General features: G+C 38.8%; 1 protein-coding gene across 1 annotated transcript in view; it reads left to right on the top strand.

Moving 5' to 3' along the window:
* Positions 1 to 22,500, top strand: part of LOC144966109 (uncharacterized) — a 39,335-nt gene that overhangs the window by 7,320 nt on the left and 9,515 nt on the right. The window contains exons 2-8 of the mRNA XM_078902205.1: positions 483 to 1,078; positions 3,282 to 3,398; positions 7,115 to 7,289; positions 7,835 to 9,454; positions 14,062 to 14,118; positions 19,567 to 19,644; positions 21,409 to 21,483. Coding sequence (XP_078758331.1) covers positions 483 to 1,078; positions 3,282 to 3,398; positions 7,115 to 7,289; positions 7,835 to 9,454; positions 14,062 to 14,118; positions 19,567 to 19,644; positions 21,409 to 21,483 — 2,718 coding nt within the window. The remainder of the gene's footprint in view (positions 1 to 482; positions 1,079 to 3,281; positions 3,399 to 7,114; positions 7,290 to 7,834; positions 9,455 to 14,061; positions 14,119 to 19,566; positions 19,645 to 21,408; positions 21,484 to 22,500) is intronic.

Here is a 22,500-nt window from a genome sequence, read left to right as displayed (position 1 = left end):
TTTACAATAATTATTTTCGATAATTATTGTTCAATATTCTTATAGTCGGCATGTTCTGGCAGGATGGTGGTTTCCACGCTAATCCATTTTATGTCAATCGTTGCCAATGGTTATATTATTTTAGTTAGAATAGGCTTCAACAGTCGTGACGTCACTTCCCTCGTAATGACGCATAGTTACTTAGTAACTGGTTCTAAACTATCGGGAAAATGGCGGACGCCCTTATGAAATACTTCTCCGACGAGCATAAAAGTGTATCCAGAGGAGAAAAACATAAATTTGATCATATTTTGACTTTTATACATTCTGATCACATGACATGTGAAAAATTTCTAGCCAGCATGAAGAATAAAAAAATACCGATTTTCTTTGTTTCGAACCAAACTGCTCGTTACTGGGGCGGACGTGACATCATACTGTTGAATCCTATTATCGTCAATCTTTAAGTTTAATCGTTCCCTCATTTCTTTTCCATCTCACAGATTCAATGGAAACGCAACGCACTAACTCTGATATAACGACAAATCCTGTCAGCTCTCACATTAACGTTATGGCGGACCACCACAGTCGGCCTTATGTGGGCCACCACGGACTCAACGGTCTTCCAACCATGATGGACCACTGGCCCTCTCCCCCGATGGCCCACAACCACCATCTCAACAACAGCGGGATCAACGCTGGTGGTTATACTGGAAACAACAGCATCAACAACAACAACAACAACAATAACAGTATGCTGGGTTCTTGTATTCAGAACCAGTGTAATTTGTCTGAGGTGGACGCAACAATGGCGGAACAAAACAACAACAACAACAATAATAGTAATAATAACAACAATAACTCATCGATAATGAAGAATGGCGAATGCCCCATTATATCAACGGAAAATCACAAGAACAACAACAACAACAACAGTGGTAGCACCAACAACGGGAATAGTAACAACAGCAATACCACCACCAGTAGTAGTGAGAGCACCGGTCACTCGGACGCCGACTCTCCTAACGCACGCCAGAACCAAGTGGGTACGATCGTCCTCCACGGTGTAGCCATTGTATCTCTTATCATTGATAATAAGGTGAGAACTAATCCCATTTTTACCTGCTTTGTCCCCCTTTATTAGAAAAGTCTGGTCCAGATGGTTGTCCTCGTACATGCCCAATTTTGCAAAGCTCTGAAAATAAAAGAAACAAAGGCAAAAAAATGAACACAAAAAAAAACCCCAACAAAAAATCAAAATTTAAATACAGAAACTTGTTTTTATATAGCGCAAATTCCACTAAACGTGCTCAAAGCGCTTTACAAACAGCAACACGTAACATGTAGAACGAGACAAGACGATATTACAATTTTTTTCGGACGGACATCGCTATTACCGGCCAGGTACTCATTTTTTACTTGAGTACGGTGAGATAATGTGAGTAGTAACTATACTATACGCGGAGCGAGGCTCGAACTCAGAACCTTCCAATCCGGAAGGGAGTGTCATACCACAAGACCCTTAGCCTCCACTTTTCTGGCCAAAATTTCAAAATGTGATTTTTTAAAAACTCAAGAGTTCGTCATTTTAGCCAAAAATTTTCACTTCATATCAACGTTGATCTAATAATCTTAAAATACATTTCCAAGAACGTAAATACTTCTGTTAGGTCATTAGATTAAAAAAGGGGAAAAATACAAAAGGTGGATAGAGGGAGAGGGGATCTAATTAGTATCAGTGAAAATATTGACTTTGATTTTTTTGATGGGCACAAAGTGAAAACGCGTTTCGTGAGACCCATCGTATTTTGGCCTGGAAACCGAACTGAGATAACTGAGACGTCAAAAAGGCAAAGCAGCACCGGGAAGCCGGCTACAACTGCTGGGGTTACTTTCAAAGTAGGCCTGATTGTTTTCATGCATGATCAATCATTATTGTATATGGCCATTAACTTTTTTTTTGTTTTGTTTGTTTTTTTTTTTTTGGGGGGGGGGGGGGGGGGGACGATTTTACAAAAGCATAATAGCAAAAATATATTATCCCTTGTAAAAGAAAAAACAAACAAACCCCGTAGCAATTCAAGAGTTTATATCTCCTGCACGCATCACGTTAAAAAAAAAAAAGGATTAATATTTATTATTTTTCACAAAATCTATTTAAAACTATCATTGTTACCGGGATATACCATTATGCGCGAAAATCGTTTTTAAAACCCACAACAACAACAAACAAACAAACAAACAAACAATAAATCATAATACGATTTTCACGAGTAATGGTATATTGGTGACAATGACAGTTTGAAATGTCAAATCTTTAAATTGCTGAAGCGATCCATGGGAATAGAATACAGGTTGTTATAGAAATCACACAGGTGAGTGATTTCATTAGACGGGTGTATAATTAATGACGCCATTTTGAACTCTAGCGTCTGAAATTTCAAACTCGTTCCCAATGCACGCACCAAAGGTCACGCTCCAAAGGTCACGCAATGGCATTGGGACTCGCTCGAAGTTTCTAAAGCAGGATGTTATAATATTCTCTCCCATAGTGGACAGAATGTTGGGGGGGGGGGGGGGGGGGCGGCGGGGGGGGGGGGGGGGGGGGGGAACACGTACAGTGTCTTCTATCCACCTATATCTGTTTTCCGTCATGCTTTCTGTCCTTGCCTCGTTCGGCGCATCGATGAGTCCTTGGAATAGACTTTTTACTCACCGTAATCAGGTGTAAAATGAGTGCATGGTCGTTAACAGCGTCATGTCCCGTCCTGCATGTTGAGTGTTGCTGTTGGCCAGGGAGCTCATGGGGTCGGGGGGGGGGGGGGGGGGGGGAAAGTACTTCTTTTTGTCCTGGTCCTGGCCGGATACCCTAGGTGGGAGGGAAACAGTCAATTGTAGAGTTAGATTTTAGGGGGGTGATATTTTTTTGTCTTGTAAATCATATTTTTTATACCCGGTATTATGTTTTGTTTATATATTTTATATGATTTGTAAAAAAAATTGAATGTATTCCTCTTAGTGGAATTCTGTGCTTATGTCAGGATGAGACTTTTAGGTGGTCTCAAATTAAGTACACTGATAGTGTGCTCTTGGAATCTACATCTGTTCTCTATTTGAACGAATTCCCCATTCTCTCACTTTTTCTTTGGTGCTTTTAACTATAATTCTAGAGGTTTTCCTATCCCATTTTCTTCCCTTTTAATTGCGCTGATATGACATAAATGTGTTGCAAGTGCCGTAAAACCCTTAAAAACAAAAACAAAACATTCTAATATTATTCTCGCATACATATATTTTTCCAGGAGAGACTGTGCCTGGCCCAAATATCTAACACGTTGTTGAAGGAATATAGCTACAACGAAATCCACAACAGACGAGTGGCTCTGGGCATCACCTGTGTCCAGTGTACACCAGTTCAGGTAAGGCCATCGCCATCCCATAATATCAAATTATGTAATCCCTCATCTCGTCATATTAAATCGAAGCTTTCATTTGATTTAAACAGCAGATGACGTTTCGGGTTTCCCCTTTGTCAACAATATACGATGAATGAAACACTAAAAGACGAATGAGGAATGAGAGAATGACATACTCGCCTTAACTAACTACACCATACTCTTATTCGAATTTAGCGTTTCATTCGTCTTTTTGTTGATGAAGGGCAACCCCGAAACGTTCGCATCACGAGTCTCGTTAATTAGATTGAAGTTTTCATTCAATTCTACTATTTGTGTATATTACTTCGAGCTTAAATATCAACGTTTTGAATGGAATTGTCTGGAAATTGTCTTATGTATGTCGGAATGACTCTGGTGTGAACTGGGTGGGGTTCCTGATCTCCCATAGCGGGCAGGGGGGGGGGGGGGCGGTCCATACTGTGTCTTATACCCCCCTATGTCTGTTTTCCAACATGCTTTCTGTCTTTGTCTTGGAATGAGATTACTTGGTTTTGTCCTGGCCCTGGCCGGAGTCCTAGCTGGGAGGGAAACAGTCAAATACATAGTTATTGTTTTGGGAGATGATTTTTTTCCCTTGTAAATCATCTCTCTGTTTGTTATTTTGAAAGTATTATGTAGGAATTTGAGTGTATTCCTCTTTGTTGGATTTTGTACTTATGTCCGGATGAGACTTATAGGTGATCTCAAACTAAGTACATTGGTGGTATGCTCTCGGAATCTACATTTGATCCCTATTTGTTCCCAGTTCCCCTATGTCTTACTTTTTCTTGGGTGCTTTAATTGTAATTCTAGAACTTTTTACTGTCCCATTTCTTCCTTTTTACTGGCGCTGATATATCCTAAATGTGTTGCAAGCGTCGTAAAACCCTTAAAAACAAAAACAAACTCTGGTGTGAACTTCAATTCCAAGATTGACTTTTAGATTTTGTGCGGCTATGTGGTCTAGTGGTCTGACACTCGCTTTCGGATCGGAAGGTCCTGGGTTCGAGCCTCGCTCGGCGCATAGTTGCGTCCTTGGAAAAGGAAGGCTCTTTACTCGCATTATCTCACCGTACTCAGGTGTAAAATGAGTACCTGGCCGTTAACTGCGTTGTCTCGGTCGGAAAAAATTGTACTCGTTATATCGCCTATCAGGCGTCATGTCTCGTTCTGTATGTTATTGTTGCTGTTGGTCAGGGCCCCTTTGTAAAGCGCTTTGAGCACATTTAGTGGATATTGCGCGATATAAATGCTCCATAAAATGCTTTATAGATAGTATGCGTTTGGATAAGCAGTTCACAACATTGCCATCCGGAAATATAACGGACCAACATACAAAACTGTGTGTAACCTTAAACGTTTATAGTCTGGTTACTACAGTTCAGTGAGAATTACTCATAAACGTGGATGGCAAAAAACAATAACAAAGACCGTAGTGACGTCATCTTCGTTCTATCTATAGATTACCTTGATACGTGTTTAGATCAGGACGGCAAAGGTGGCGATGGGTGAATTGAAAACCCAAAATCGTCGGCGTTGATTTTACTTTACAATCGTAAAGCGACTCACTTCAAATATCTATTATCATTCTATATCAAGGAAAAACATAATGTATGGGCACAGTGCATGGTAATGAAGGATTTCACAGGTAATATTTGCTAAAATGATGATTTATATATTCCAAAACGATTGGGTATTTCCAGTTGTTTTATAAAATACAAAGGAATTGAGAGAGAGAGAGAGAGAGAGAGAGAGAGAGAGAGAGAGAGAGAGAGAGAGAGAGAGAGAGAGAGAGAGAGAGAGAGAGAGATAGATGTATAGAGAGAGCAAAACAGAGTAGAGAGAGAGAGAGAGAGAGAGAGAGAGAGAGAGAGAGAGAGAGAGAGAGAGAGAGAGAGAGGGAGGGGGGAGAGAGAGATTAAACCTTCAAAGAATCTTTCCAACAAACATCTTCAAATCATTTGAAATGTCCCTAAAACGGCCATAATAACAATTGTACAATTACTGCCCGATCACATATTATTATGAAAACATAGTTAAGATTATTCCTAACTATTCTGACAAAACGTCTTATTTTACGTTTTGGCCAGAAAACATATACTGTATAATCAATCCAAAGCAAAAGAAGAAAAAAAAGGTTAGCAAAATTTTGAATACTATTTTGAATTTCTTCTTTTTTAGGCAACGTTTACCACATTGAGTTATTTAAATCGATCGGTTTATGAAGTAATTTTATTTTCTGGCTAAAATTGTAAACAGCGTTTTTTGTTTGTTAAAAGAGTCTAGAGCAGGTTTTCTACTCACTAATTACAATTTTCACCGATGGTAACACAAAGAAACCACCAAGGTTTTTGTTCCATTGTGAATGATGTTCCTTCCCAAGACATGCAGCGAAACCTTTAGAATCGTGAGCGATATTCTCCTCGCAATTAAACTTGGAACTTTATTTTAAACGTTCCTTTCACAATTGTATTCCGGCGTTGTTGATTTTTCTTTTTAATGTTAAAGTTTTGAGCAGAGATGTTTCGCAAGATATTGAATGCGACGTATTGTATCAAATACTCGGTAACTGTCTTAATTAATGATATTGTTTTATTTAAAGCAATCTGTACATTCAAGAATCATTGTGCTGTTCTTGCAATAATTGCCCACAAAATTGATTCTCTAAAAGAAAATGGCCATTTCGCCTTGTCTGTGTATTCAAATTTTCAAAATATGTATCTATGGTTTCCTCGGTTGTTTTTGGTTACTAGGGCAACCGTCCATAATTTTTTATTAATCGTACCGATCTTGTATTATGTTGCAATAAACATTTCGTCGAAAACTTTTTTAAAAAAATGAAAGAATAGACTTCTAGTTTTATAAACGTTTTCCTTAGGATTGTTGATTGTGTTTTTAAACTAAGCAGCAATTAAAATATATAAGGCAAATTAAAGTTTAAGTTTATTTAAAAGCTTTCGCAAATATCACTACTCCGTGCTTTAAAAATAAAGTACACATATCTAAACTTTTGGAAAAAATACAACCAAAACAAATCAACTCGTCCTTCAAATATCGATCGATAAAAATGACCATCATCCTGGCAAGAAGTCTCATTCTCAAATCCCAGGTTTGAAAGTTTTGGCCAAGATGAGGGTCATTTCAATCGATCGATGTTTGAAGGACGAGTCTACTGGCCACATTTATAAATACATGTACCTGCAATTTCTAGAGTACGCCGCCAGCTAACTGATTGATATTTTGTTTAATTTATTAGTCAAATCGTAAGAATTATATTACACATCCTGGTAAGAATGAACGGTCTATGATCGGCTATGTGGTCTTGTGGTATGACACTCGCTTTCGGATCGAAAGGTCCTGATTTCGAGTCTTGCTCGCTCGGCGCATAGTTGAGTCATTGGCGAAGGCTCTTTACTCACATTCTTTCACCGTACTCAGGTGTAAAATTAGATCTTGGCCGTTAACAGCGTAGTCTCTGTCCGACAAAGAAAATGTAATATCGCTTAACAGGCGTCATGTCCCGTCCTAAATGTTAAATGTTGTTGTTGGCCATGAAACCCTTGTAAAGCGTTTTGAGCACGTTTAGTGTATATTGCGCTATGTAAAATCTCAATTTAATGAACAGGCTATTGAATTTGGATTGATTTCATGTTGCATTTATCCAGATAGGTCATTATTTTTTGGTCTCTTTCCACCAGCTTGAGATCCTTCGCCGTGCCGGCGCCATGCCAGTCTCCTCCAGACGTTGTGGCATGATCACAAAGCGAGAGGCTGAGAGGTTAGTCAAGAGCTTTCTGGAGGACAATGACCCGCCCAAACTTCCCGAAGACTTTGCCTTTGATGTCATTCACGAGTGTGGATGGGGATGCCGGGGTAAGCTCGATGTGATAAGATTCTGGACCAGGCTCTGGAGAATTGTGACACTATTGTATGTATGTGTGTAGCTCAGTGGATAGAAAACTCACTTCACACGTCATTTTGTCCCCTCGTCGAGCCAGCAAAGACCAAGTAGCTGTGACTGTTTGATCTGACAGAAGGGACATTTCTTTCTTTCTGTCTGGCTTTCTTTCTTTCTTTCTTTCTTCCTCTCTTTCCTTTTTTCTTTCTTTCTCTCTTCAATTATTAATTTTTAATATATGTCTTCAGTCATTTTTTAACAATTATTTATTTTTCTGTCTATCTATTTAACACCTATCATAAAAAAAAACAATTATTATGGACAGTTCTTTGTTCATACATTATTTTGTGGAAAGAAAAAAAAAACCCAAAACAAAACAAGGTGGCTTTTACGAAGACGTTCATGTTAGGATGCCCAATATAGTTCATTCATCGTGTGTTTTGTACTTGTGTGTCTGATTGTACACGATGTTTGATTTTACAACCATTTGTTTTATTTCTTATTTTCATGAAATCTTCAGGTCTATTCGAGCCAGCACGTTACAATAGTTCCCGGGCCAAGTGCATCAAGTGCATCTACTGCAGCATGTACTTTTCCCCAAACAAATTCATCTTTCATTTCCATCGGACCCCTGGAGCCAAGTACAACCACCCCGATGCCGCCAATTTCAACTCTTGGAGACGCCACTTAAAACTAAACCAAACCCAAGACAAGGATGAATTCACATTCAAATGGGAGGATGTCAAGGCCATGTTCAACGGAGGGACACGAAAACGGATTGGGTCTTCAGCAACGTCATCAACTTCCTCTACCAGCCCATCTTCATCCGCCTTGTCGTCGAAATTTTCATCCCACTTATCCACATCGTCAAACAGTCATAGCAGTAGCAGCAACAATGTCAACAATCCTCATCATCATCATCCGCACCACCAAACCACCCCGAATCGATCCACTTCCGCCTACCAACATAGTTCGTCCTTGATTGATGGCGCAAGCAACGCTAAAAAGGCGAAGACGTCTTCGATGGTGGACACTAATTCATTCTTGCCCAAACCGGCCCCCTTTTCGAATCCATTCACTCCTTACGGTTGGCTCGGAGCCAGCACACCAAACAAAGCGGCGGCGTACCCTTTCATGACCATGAACTCTGCTCAGTCAATGTGCTTCGGGTTCCCCCCTCACATGCCATCAGCAGCAACAAATAACAAGGAAACAATAATGGAAAGAATGAAATCGGCTCCCGTCGGAGTAGGTAACGCCCATGCTTGGATGAATCGAAATCCTGTCTTGCCCTTCCAGTTGGCATCCATGGATCTTTTATGGGATAAGACCTTTGGTTTTCCGTCCGCTGCCGCAGTAGCTGCTCTCGGTGGTTTCCGTAACGGGAGTTACCCGAACTCGATCTTCCCAGGGGCAAGCGCTCACATGGGGATGGACATCAACGAACACCTATCTCCTCCCAGAGACAACACGCCGTGTATGTCTCCAAATTCGGGCATGCCGCAGAAGTTGATGTCGCCTGGTATCCACGAAAGGGGAGATAAACCAGGAATTAGAACTTCAGCTTTTACAAGGGTTGTCCCGTCCATGTCTCCACCGTCCTCGGCGTCCTTGTCTCCCCAGAACAGCAACATCGACAGGACGACGCCGAATAGCAGAAACTGCGATGACGACGATGACGAGAATGAGAATAACGACATCGACGATGGCGCTGAAAATTGTCACGATGGAGAATGTGATACGTTGGTGATGGGTGACGGTGGGTTCGGATCTCATAAAGATATTGACGATACTGAAGAAATTGATGTAGAAGATCATTCCGAAGATAAAAAACGGCTAAAATGCAACAACAACAACAATAATATCCATAACAACGTACCGTTATTGACACTCCCACAAAATCGTGACAGTTTTCACGGCCAATCATGCAACAACAACACATCGCCACAGAACATCCCCATGTCACGTCAATCGCTAAATCCACACAGACTGGCAGACAAACCTCTCACCAATCTTCATCAGCCACATCGTTCAACTGTTGTCAGTCCCAGCTCAGGAACCACCCGACAACTATCATTGCCGTCATCGCCTAGGTCGGACGTTGAGAGTCGGTCCAATGGCAGAGCATCGGTGTTATCGGGTAAGTTGTGATTAAGATCGAGTTTTAAATTTTGAAATAATTAATCAACAGTTAGCCATGGGTTTGAATGTACTCTAAATGGCATCGTAATCACTATCAACATTACGGATATCATCATCATCGTCATCTCATCATCGTCAACATCATCATCATCATCATCAACATCAATATCAACATCATCATCATCCTTATCATCATCATCAAAATCATCATCAAAATCATAAACATCATCATCATCATTCATCATCATCATCATTAATAATCATCGTCACAATCAACATTTTTATGCCCACCAAATTTGAAAATATGCTGGTTTTTCGGGGGGAGAGGGGGGGGGGGCGGGGCGGGGGTCAGTGTGCGACAACACATGCGTTTACATGACCATCCATTTCTACACTAATTATTAAGTAGTCCTTCAGAGCCATTCGGGCCATGGAGCCGGAGCTAATCCCGGTTTTCTATAGCGTGAAAAGGACAATAGCTTGCTATCCTTTGGGTAGAAAGCTAATCTACCGCAAAGTACTTTCTGCCATTTCTAACAGAGCCAGCTACCCAATGACGTGTAGACCGATACACTGAATGATAATAATGATAATAATGATGATGATGATAATAATAATAATAATAATAATAATAATAATATTAATAATAATATTAATAATTTTAAAAAATATTGTTAATAATAATAATAATGATAATAATAATAATAATAATAATAATAATAATAATAATAATAATAATAATAATAATAATAATAATAATTTAAAAAAATATTGTTAATAATGATGATGATGATGATAATAATAATAATAATAATAATAATAATAATAATAATAATAATAATAATAATAATAATAAATATTCTTAATAATAATAATGATGATAATGATAATAATAATAATAATAATAATAATAATAATAATAATAATAATAATAATAATAATAATAATAATAATAATAATAATATTAATAATTTAAAAAAATATTGTTAATAATGATGATGATGATGATAATGATGATAATAATAATAATAATAATAATAATAATAATAATAATAATAATAATAATAATAATGTTGATAATAATGTTGATAATAATGTTGATGATAATAATAATAATAATAATAATAATAATAATAATAATAATAATGATAATAATGTTGATAATAATGTTGTTAATAATAATAATAATAATAATAATAATAATAATAATGTTGATAATAATGTTGATAATAATAATAATAATAATAATAATAATAATAATAATAATAATAATAATAATAATAATAATAATAATAATAATAATAATAATAATAATCCTAATATGTAAGATAGAACACATCGATTTCACGATCATGTTGAGCAGTGTGAATAAAACTGTAAACAATTCCAAGGTATAATTATGAACCGCCCAGTAAACTTTGTATAATTATGTATTTATAGAAACATAAACTTGAGAAATAATATCGATAAACAAGTAATCAATGGTGTGATATGTGAATATATGTATATATTGAATCATGTTGGATACAAATATGGTACAAATAGAATACTGGATGGAGATCCTGACCTCCCATAGTGGGCAGGGAGGTACATGCTATGTCTTCTATCCCCCATACCCGTTTTCCAATTGTTTCACGTCTTTGTCGTGGAATGAGATTACTTGGTTTTGTCCTGATCCTTGCCGGAGCTCCTTGGCTGGGAGGGAAACAGTCTAATGTATAGTTATAGTTTTGGGAGATGATTTTTTTTTCTTGTAAATCATCTCTCTGTTATGCATTGTATTATGTTTAGTTTACAAATTAGATTATATGATTGGTAAACATTTGAGTGTATTCCTCTTAGTTGGGACCTGTGCTTGTGTCTGGATGAGACTTTTAGGTGATCTCAAACTAAGTACATTGGTGGTATGCTCTTGGAATCTACATCTGATCCCTATTTGTTCCCAGTTCCCCTATGTCTTACTTTTTCTAGGGTGCTTTAATTGTAATTCTATAACTTTTTACTATCCCATTTTCTTCCTTTTTACTGGCGTTGATATAACCTAAATGTGTTGCAAGCGCCGTAAAACCCTTAAAAACATAAAAACAATACGAATAGAATAGTGCTCGACATGTAGCAATGGAGCGAATTATTATTTTAATATTTACCACAATGTTGGAGTCAGTCTACATCGATGTTTCAGGCTTTTTTAGTCATCGCCAGGACTGCTGTGTTTTAGGACTGGACCAAACTCATGTAACACACATTCCTGACGATGGCTAAAAAGGCCTGGAACATCCAACATTATGGTAAATATTAAAATTTTATATATATATATATATATATATTATATATATATATATATATATATATATATATATATATATATATATACAAAAATATACCAACTCGAATTTTTTTCTTATAAACGCCACATTGAAACAGCACCTTGGTTTTCTGTTCTTTTCCTTCTCTTATTTTGTTCTCTCATTCTCAAGTAGATGTTTCCACCTTTATAAGATCTACACTGAAACGATAAGCTTGAAATACTGGATTGTGAGTCAAATAGTTTGCTTTGGTTTATTTCGTGTTGCAATCAATCAAAATCTTTGTGCGGCGATGTGGTTTAGAAATATAATTAAAGAAATTGAGCTTTTTTATAGCGCAATATCCACTAAATGTGCTCAATGTGCTTTACAATGGGTCCCTGGCCAACAGCAACATTTAACATTTAGGACGGGACATGACGCCTGTTACTTATACTATACTTAATCCTCTTCGGGCCTTGAGGCACATAGGGCATCCACCAGACATCTCCATTTTTTGCGATCGACTGCTTTTGCGGTGGCTGTATTCCAGGACAGGCCTGCTTCCTTTAACTCTTTCTCCATGGTCCTTCGCCAGGTTTCTTTGGGTCTTCCCCGCTTTCGCTTCCCATCTGCTGTCCAGTACAAGGCTGTCTGGGAAGTGACCCTTTTTCCATTCTGGCCACATGACCCAGCCAACGCCATCTTCTTCTTCATGACGTCTGTTAGGCGATGTTATTATTTTTTCGGACAGAGACAACGCTGACAGGACCACATAGCCGCACATGCTGTTTAGTGGTATGACACTCGCTTTCTGATCGGAAGGTCCTGGGTTCAAGTCTCGCTCGGCGAATAGTTGAGTCCTTGGAAAATGCTGTTTACTCACATTCTCTCACCGTACTCAGGTGTAAAATGAGCACCTGGCCGTTATTAAAGTTGTCTCTGTCCGAAAAAATATAATATCGCCTAATAAGCGTCATGTCTTGGTCCTACATGTTACATGTTGCTGTTTACCAGGGACCCCTTGTAAAGCGCTTTGAGCTCATTTAGTGGATATTGCGCTATATAAAGCTCAATTTTTTAATGCAACCGGGATCGGTAGCATTCTCTTTGCATATAGATCCAGGATGTTGATGGTCTATAAACTGAACTCTCGGGATAACCATGTTATATAACAAATGTTCATCATATTATCTTATACGATTCTTTCATCTCTTTGTATTTATTAAACGAGTTATTTTTATCGTGCCCGATAACACAACGAGCTTGCGAGTATGGTTATTGCAGGATAAAATTATAATGATTTAATAAATACAAAGAAATGAAAGAATTCGTTTATTCCACCCCTCCAAGTAAGATTATTAGATATTTTGTAACCAAATGGTATAGCATTAGTACTTCTATTCACCATAATGTCCATCTTTCTCCTTCTGCTTGAATGACAATTTGACCCTAAACTAAAAACGTTGGATTTGTATTCATGCGCACCAAAAGAATATTTATCTCCCATAGTGGGCAGGAGGTACATACTGTGTCTTCTATCCCAGTATATCTGTTTTACAACATGCTTTCTGTCTTTGTCTTGGAATGAGATTACTTGGTTTTGTCCTGGCCCTGGCTGGAGTCCTAGCTGCGAGGGAAACAGTCAAATGTATAGTTATTGTTTTGGGAGATGATATTTTTTCCTTGTGAATCATCTCTCTGTTATGTTTTATTATATTATTTGTCATTTTGAGTGTAAGCATTTGAGTGGATTCCTCTTTGTTGGATTTTGTGCTTGTGTCCGGATGAGACTTATAGGTGATCTCAAACTAAGTACATTGGTGGTATGCTCTTGGAATCTACATCTGATCCCTATTTATTCCCAGTTCCCCTATGTCTTACTTTCTCTTGGGTGCTTTAATTGTAATTCCAGAACTTTTTACTGTCCCATTTCTTTCTTTTTGCTGGCGCTGATATAACCTAAATGTGTTGCAAGTGCCGTACAATCCTTAAAAACAAAAACAAAGACTATTTATAATCACCAATCAGCTGTCTTTTACACCTAATTTCACACCAATAAAATGTGCAAAAATATTCTGCAATCGTTGGATTTTTTATTCAACGCGTTCAAAGCATTATTCAACGATTTCGTATTTACTAAGAAATGATAGGGTTTTCCAATGAGAGGGCTGGAAAAATATATTTATCTACATTTATAGGATGATAGTCTATCAAGTGAACTTCTCGGGATAGCGCGTATATTATTTATCTACATTTATAGGATAATTCATAATATATCATGTATTTAAATGTTTATACATTTCCATTTACTTCGTAGGGGTCTCTGATTCGGATAGAAATTATGTCCAACCAAATCTGAAGGATGACATCAAAGGTAAATAATGTTTTCCCCCCCCTACTAGATATCTCTGTTTTCTATCTTTCTTAACGCTTATTTTCTCCCTCAACCCCTCCCCCCTCTCTCTCTACCTCTCTCTCTACCTCTCTGTCTCTACCTCTCTCTCTACCTCTCTGTCTCTACCCCTCTCTCTCTCTCTCTCTCTACCTCTCACTCTACCTCTCTCTCTCTACCTCTCTCTCTCTACCTCTCTCTCTCTCTACCTCTCTGTCTCTACCCCCTCTCTCTCTCTACCTCTCACTCTACCCCTCTCTCTCTCTCTCTACCTCTCACTCTACCTCTCTCTCTCTCTACCTCTCTCTCTCTCTACCTCTCTGTCTCTACCCCCTCTCTCTCTCTACCTCTCACTCTACCTCTCTCTCTCTACCTCTCTCTCTCTACCTCTCACTCTACCTCTCTCTCTCTACCTCTCTTTCTCTTTCTCTCTCTCTCTACCTCTATCAATCTATCTATCTCTTTTTTCTTCTTCTCCTGAGGAGAAGAAAAAAAGAGATAGATTCCATTCCCAATCTCCCTACCCTCCTCACCCCATCATAGCACCACAACAATTATTAACCAATGAAATCTCCTACCACCTCCTTATGACATCGGAGTAAACCAGACATAAACAATGAAATCTCCTACCACCTCCTTATGACATCGGAGTAAACCAGACATAAACAATGAAATCTCCTACCACCTCCTTATGACATCGGAGTAAACCAGACATAAACAATGAAATCTCCTACCACCTCCTTATGACATCGAAGTAAACCAGACATAAACAATGAAATCTCCTACCACCTCCTTATGACATCGAAGTAAACCAGACATAAACAATGAAATCTCCTACCACCTCCTTATGACATCGGAGGAAATAAGACATAAACAATGAAATCTCCTACCACCTCCTTATGACATTGGAGTAAACCAGACATAAACAATGAAATCTCCTACCACCTCCTTATGACATCGGAGTAAACCAGACATAAACAATGAAATCTCCTACCACCTCCTTATGACATCGGAGTAAACCAGACATAAACAATGAAATCTCCTACCACCTCCTTATGACATCAGAGTAAACCAGACATATGGGGGGTGGGAGGGGGGGTTGGTAGAGTTGGTAGAGCACCCGCTTCACACGTAAAGGTACCGATATCGATCCCGGGTGCAGTTGAGATATTTTTTCGGAGTCCCCTGTCCAACCAGCAGTGGCTAGGTAGCTGGCTCTGGTAGATCTGGCGGAAAGTACTTTGCTATGGACTAGCGTCCTATCCACAAGGTAGCAAGCAATTGCTATTGTCCGTTTCACGCTATAGAAACAGGGATAACTCCGGCTCCATGGCTCTGAAGGAAACCAGACGGATAACATTGATTTTTAATTTAGAAATCATAAAATTTAAGTTGAAATAAAATGTTTTATTGAGGAGAATCAATTGCGTTTCTTAAAAATGTAAAATTTATTCACTTTGAATGGATTTTCAATATTCGCTGTCTGAATGAAATTGAGCCGGTATTTGGGTGTGAGACGTGGGTGGGTTGGGGGGGGGGGTATGTGGTTTGTCGAGCGGAATAAATATCAAGCAATTTTATTCTAATGCATGGGTTTTGTTACCGTATTTATCCTACAAGTTGAATTATGTTTTGGGCGACGATCTTGGCAAATAGTTGAAAATGATTTGAGATGAATATAATGATTTACATGAAATGTACGAGGAATAATATTATATCTATCTATAATAATAAAACAAAAAGCACGTCTGTCTGTCTGTCTGATGTGGGTGTGTGTGTGTGTGTGTGTGTGTGTGTGTGTGTGTGGGTGTGTGCGTTTGTCTGTTTGTATGTGTGTGTGTGTTTGTGGACTACAATGAGAACCAGACTATTTCTCCGTGAAAATTAATTAGCTCGAGGCTATTTTCGGGCTTTTCCTATATTAAACTAGTCGGTTCGATTAGAGAGAGAGAGAGAGAGAGAGAGAGAGAGAGAGAGAGAGAGAGAGAGAGAGAGAGAGAGAGAGAGAGAGAGAGAGAGAGAGAGAGAGAGAGAGAGACAAAACACACGCTTTTTTTGTTTGCGACTGCAGTGAAAATGAGCGATTATTTTTTAAATTTCTACATGGTAGCTCATACAAAATGTATCTACACAGGGGCCCAATAAATACCATGCAAAAACAGCTAACACCGACCATGGGCCCAATAAATACCATGCAAAAACAGCGAACACCGACCATGGGCCCAATAAATACCATGCAAAAACAGCTTACACCGACCATGGGCCCAATAAATACCATGCAAAAACAGCTAACACCGACCATGGGCCCAATAAATACCATGCAAAAACAGCTAACACCGACCATGGGCCCAATAAATACCATGCAAAAACAGCTAACACCGACCATGGGCCCAACAAATACCATGCAAAAACAGCTAACACCGACCATGGGCCCAATAAATACCATGCAAAAACAGCTAACACCGACCATGGGCCCAATAAATACCATGCACAAACAGCTAACACCGACCATGGGCCCAATAAATACCATGCACAAACAGCTAACACCGACCATGGGCCCAATAAATACCATGCACAAACAGCTAACACGGATCATGGGCCCAATAAATACCATGCAAAAACAGCTAACACCGACCATGGGCCCAATAAATACCATGCAAAAACAGCTAACACCGACCATGGGCTCAATAAATACCATGCAAAAACAGCTAACACCGATCATGGGCCCAATAAATACCATGCACAAACAGCTAACACCGACCATGGGCCCAATAAATACCATGCAAAAACAGCTAACACCGACCATGGGCCCAATAAATACCATGCAAAAACAGCTAACACCGACGCATGATCTCTGTCTATTGATGCGTTTAGGTAAAATACCCACAACTTTCGCCAGACAGGTATAATTCACCAACACACAAAACTATGCGTAACCTTAAAGCGTTTATAGTCTGATTGATATAATTTACAACTATAGAAGGAACGAAATTGACGTTGTTCAGCTCTTTGTTGTTATTTTTAACCAGCCATTTTAATTATTGGTTCCTAATAAATCGTATTAAGAAGACTACAAGCGTTTAAGGCTACACATCGTTTGATGTGTTAGTACGTTCTATCCGACTGACAGATATAGACGTCTAGTGATTATTTTCTCTAAACGCATAGCATCAATAGTCTAATGGGCTCGGTATAAACAGAATATTCACGCTCGCATTAAAACGTGACTCTATAATTAACCGCACAACAGTTGAGAGTATATCATTAAACCGTATTAAAAATTATGAAATCACGGCGGCAAAGTTCGTGAAAGACAACAATATAATTATGTATTAGATATCACAAGAATTGAATGTCAATGACTGTTTAGGAAGCTGTGTGTAATAATCCATAACGCTCGTGGCCAATTAATGACGATTTGCCACCAATTAACTCTTTCCTTACCAGCCATTTTCAGGATTTTCCCCAAAACTTTCACACCCAACTAACTCAGAAATAAATTTTGTATCACTCAAACACAATAGCAGTAAAGTTGTTGCGATACATAATTATTTTTAGCAAAACATGCTCTACAAACAACACACTGTTTATTTTCTTTAAATTTTATGACGTACAAGAGAAATTTGTATAAGAAATTTTTCTATAGTTGGTGAGGACAGGGTTAAAGCAATTTAACTCACGAACAAAGACAATTCTCAACAAACAATTATTGGCTTTTATGAGGAGAAAAGTTTTGATCAAGAAAAATTAATTCATTTGTCTCAATTATTGTCAGGACTCTATGCGATGCAAAATACACCCCGTCAGATCAATAAAGATGTGTGCGGCGGCTATGTGGTATGCCACTCGCTTTCGAATCGGAAGGTCCTCGGTTCTAGCCTCGGTCGGCGGCGCATAGTTGAGTCATTGGAAAAAGCTTTTGCAGCGCCGCAAAGTGAGCTAGGGATGAGGTTACATGCCCAAGGCCACACAACAAAGCGGATAGTCGAACTCTGTATCTTTTGGGTACGAAGCAAAGACCGTTAAAAAAAAAATTAAAAAAATTGAGCTTTATATAGCACAACATCCACTAAATGTGTTCAAAGCGCTTTACAAGGGGTCCCTGGTCAACAGCAACATTTAATATGTAGGACGGGACATGATGCCTGTAAGGCGATATTACAATTTTTCGGACAAAGACAACGCTGTTAACGGCCAGGTACTCGTTTTACACCCGAGTACGGTGAGGGAATGTGAGTAAAGAGCCTTTTCTAAGGACTCAACTATGCGCCGAGCGCGAGGCTCGAACCCAGGACCTTCCTATCCGAAAGCGAGTGTCATACCACTAGACCACATAGCCGTACCGCTGAACCAGACTGCCCCCATTATATATACCGCATTCCAACGGATTTACCATGCCCAATGCGCTTTATAATATTACAACTGATCCCCAGCTGACCATATGGCACTATATTTCCTTTTCACACATTATTAGTCGATTGTTCGGCGTCTCTTGTACCAACACCAGATGTCACTATCACACACAAAATATCGTCACTGCTTATAATAGTTATAGCAAGGTACGGTCGTCTCAAGTCACGTGTAGAGCGTGCTTTACCGCCAAGGACACAAATTCCGGACGACCAGCATTTTTCACTGTCACATTGACCACGCTTAATATTACTTGACTTTTGTGACAGGACGAGAAAGACACCTAACCGCTGAGCTACCAAACTCACAGAACCACGCAGCAATGTAACAAATTAATCTGTGTTGAAATGATATGTCAATTGGATTTACATTTCAAAAGGAGTCCACGATGTCTGGGTGGGGTTCCTGGCCTCCCATAGTGGGCAGGGAGGTACTTACTGTGTCTTCTATCCCCCTATCTCTGTTTTCCAACATGCTTTCTGTCTTTGTCTCGGAATGAGATTACTGGGTTTTGTCCTGGCCCTGGCTGGGAGGGAAACAATCAAATGCATAGTAATTGTTTTGGGAGATGATAATATTTTCCTTGTAAATCATCTCTCTTGTGTTATGTATTATTATATTTGTTATTTTTGTATTATGTATAATGTAAGCATTTGAGTGTATTCCTCTTTGTTGGATTTTGTGCTTGTGTCCGGATGAGACTTGTAGGTGATCTCAGACTAAGTACATTGGTAGTATGCTCTTGGAATCTACATCTGATCCCTATTTGTTCCCAGTTCCCCTATGTCTTACTTACTCTTGTGTGCTTTAATCGTAATTCTAGAAGTTTTTACGATCCTATTTTCTTCCTTTTTACTGGCGCTGATATAACCTAAATGTGTAGCAAGCGCCGTACAATCCTTAAAAACAAAACAAAAACAGTCCACGATGTCTCGTTGTGTAAAAGGGACATCGGAAATGATTTTAACAATCGTATTCATCCCCCCCCCCCACCCCTACACTTCCCCTGTCTTTTCACAGATGATAATTTTGGTGATGAAGTCAAGTCAGATCACGATGAACCCAAAGAGGAGCTGGAAAACGCGAAACAATTGCCAGGTGAAGAATAGTTTTGACAATGGCATGAACGCTTGGGTTTTATTTCTATAATAATAAGACATGCACCCTCTTGTAATTTATTTATTTGCAGGTCTGATAACTCAAATTGCTATAGGCTCACAATACTTGGTTTTGACCTGGCCCAGGCCGGAGTCCTTTGCTAAGAGGGAAACAGTAAAATGTATAGTTATTGTATTGGGAGATGATATTTTTTCCCTTGTAAATCAACTCTCTGATATTTATTATTATAATATTTGTTGCTTTGAATTTATAATGTAAGCATTTGAGTGTGTTCCTCTCCGTGGGATGCTGTGCTCGTGTCTGGATGACATCTTTAGGTGATCTCAAACTCAGCACGTCGATGATGTGCTCTTGGAATCTACATCTGTTTCCTATGTCAATCAATTCCCCTTTGTCTGGCTTCTTTCTTGGGTGCGTTTATTGTTCATTTTTTTTTTACTGGCGCTGATGTGACCTTAATGTCTTGCAAGGGCCGTAAAGCCCTAACCCCCCCCCCCCCCCCCCCCCAAAAAAAAAAAAAACAAAAAAACAAAATAAAAAAAACAAAAACAAAAACAAATAAACAACTAAACAAACAATAACAAAAAAAAAAAACAAAAAACAAACAAACCCCCCCGAACCCAAAACGAGCGCCGTAAAGCCCTTGAATACAAACACACAAAAAGACAAAAAGTCTTGTAAGGGCCGTAAAGCCCTAAACCCCCCACCCCCCCCCCCCCCCAAAAAAAAAAAAAAAAAAAAAACAAAAAAACAAAAAAAAAACAAACAAAAAACAAAAAAAACAAAAAACAAATAAACAACTAAACAAACAATAACAAAAAAAAACAAACAAACAAAAAAAAAAAAGCAGAAAAAACCCCCCCCCCAAAAAACGAGCGCCGGAAAGCCCTTGAATACAAACACACAAAAAGACATATTGAGTCAAGATGATAAAAAGTGTTCTCTTCGCGAATGGCACGATGCTTGATTGAATGAAGCACATGATATAAAATCCTAACAGTTTTCCATAATATAGGTTTCCCTACAGGCCAATTCGCTTTGTTATTTACACCACAGTAATTGCCATAGTTTCAGCGTGCACCCTGTCAAAGTTGCACCGTTCAATAAGTAATTGCACTCACTCGATCTGCTCCTCTTCCCAATGAATGTGTCTAAAGGTTAAAAATCTTGAACCTTTTAGCTTCTCGTCCTTGCTGTGTAGGACGATGCAGTGTCAGACAAGGAAGATAGAAAAATAAATTAAAAAAAAAAACATCTAAAAATTCAACCAGCATCGACCGCCCACGTGGGCTGATTTTAATTTTTTTTTTTTTTTGAGATTGCCTTAACATTTATTTTTTTTTCTGCGTTGTGTGGCTATGTGGTCTTGTGGTTCTTGTGGTATGACACTCGCTTTCGAATTGGAAGGTCCAGGGTTCGAGCCTCGCTCGGCGCATAGTTGAGTCCTCGGAAAATGCTCTTTACTCGCATTCTCTCACCGTAGTCGGGTGTAAAATGAATACCTGGCCATTAACAGCGCTGTCCCTGTCCGATAACAAAATGTGATATCGCCTAACAGGCGTCACGTCACGTTATACATGTTAAGTGTTGCTGTTGGCCAGGGACCCTTTGTAAAGCGCTTTGAGAACGTTTAGTGGATATTATTGCTGTATATAAAAAGCTCAATATTTTAAATTCAGATCGTATTTCCTATTATCTAGTGCCAGCTCCCCCTAACGTGTCAATATAATCTATTCCTTACAGATAAATACTCCGATGAAATTTCAAGAGAAAAGAGTTTCCAGGAACACATGTCTAAGCAGCTGGAGATGTTGAGAGGTAATAAATAGAGTTTGATAACCCATATCTAGTATTAATATAGATAGTATACGCTTGGCTAAGAAGCTCATAACATTGCCATCCGGAAGTATAACGGACAAACAAACACACTAAACTGTGTGTAATCTTGAACGTTTATGGTCAGGTTAATACAGTTCAGTGAGCATTACTCATAAACGCGGATGGCAAAAAACAATAACGAAGATCTGAGTGACGTCATCTTCGAATTATCCATTAAGCAAGTACTCATTAACACCAGAGTCGAGTAGGGTAATCATATTATTATGTTTACGGTCTTGACCTAAGGAAGTGATGGCGTCATGACCCAAATTTTCCAACGATCACTTTCACCCGTCCGGTCACTGACGCCGTTTAACATTGCTTGACCCTTTGAGTGACAAGTCGTGATACAGTTCCTACTGAGCCAGCGAGCCTTAACTATCGTGATAATCTAATCTAATAGGATAAAAGGAACCAACGATGAGAGATTAGAAGCCGTTCTATCATTTTTGATGGAACTAAAAATTATAATGATAATGACCCGCGATCTCAAGAAGTCGGTGAGAGAGAGAGCTCTAATAATGACTAGGGTTAGAGACGATCTTTTTTGGGATCGTGGATAGCTCATACGGTAGAGTCACGCTCTCATCGGCCAGTTGGAGTTGTCGTACCAGTAAGGTCGCGGGTTCAAACCCCCATCACCGCCGCGAAATGTTTTTATTCTCTATTGTCTTTTGGCACTTTCCTACTCACTTCACAATGATAATAATGATAATAAAAATGCCAAATTAAAACAAAATAAAATCCTGGGTGGGGTTCCTGACCTCCCACGGTGGACAGGGAGTTACTCACTGTGTCTTCTATCTCCCTACACTATCTGTTTTCCAACTTGCTTCCTGTCTTTGCCTTGGAATGAGATTACTTGGCTTGTCTATGCCCCGGTCCTGGCCGTAGTGCTTGGCTGGGAGGGAAACAGTCAAATGCATAGTTATTGTTTTGGGAGATGATACCCTGTAA

This window comes from Berghia stephanieae, chromosome 2 (assembly GCF_034508935.2).
Source record: "Berghia stephanieae isolate SIO BIC M18660-M18661 chromosome 2, UCSD_Bste_1.3, whole genome shotgun sequence".
Classification (NCBI taxonomy): domain Eukaryota; kingdom Metazoa; phylum Mollusca; class Gastropoda; order Nudibranchia; family Aeolidiidae; genus Berghia; species Berghia stephanieae.
This window is presented reverse-complemented; position numbering and strand designations above follow the sequence as displayed.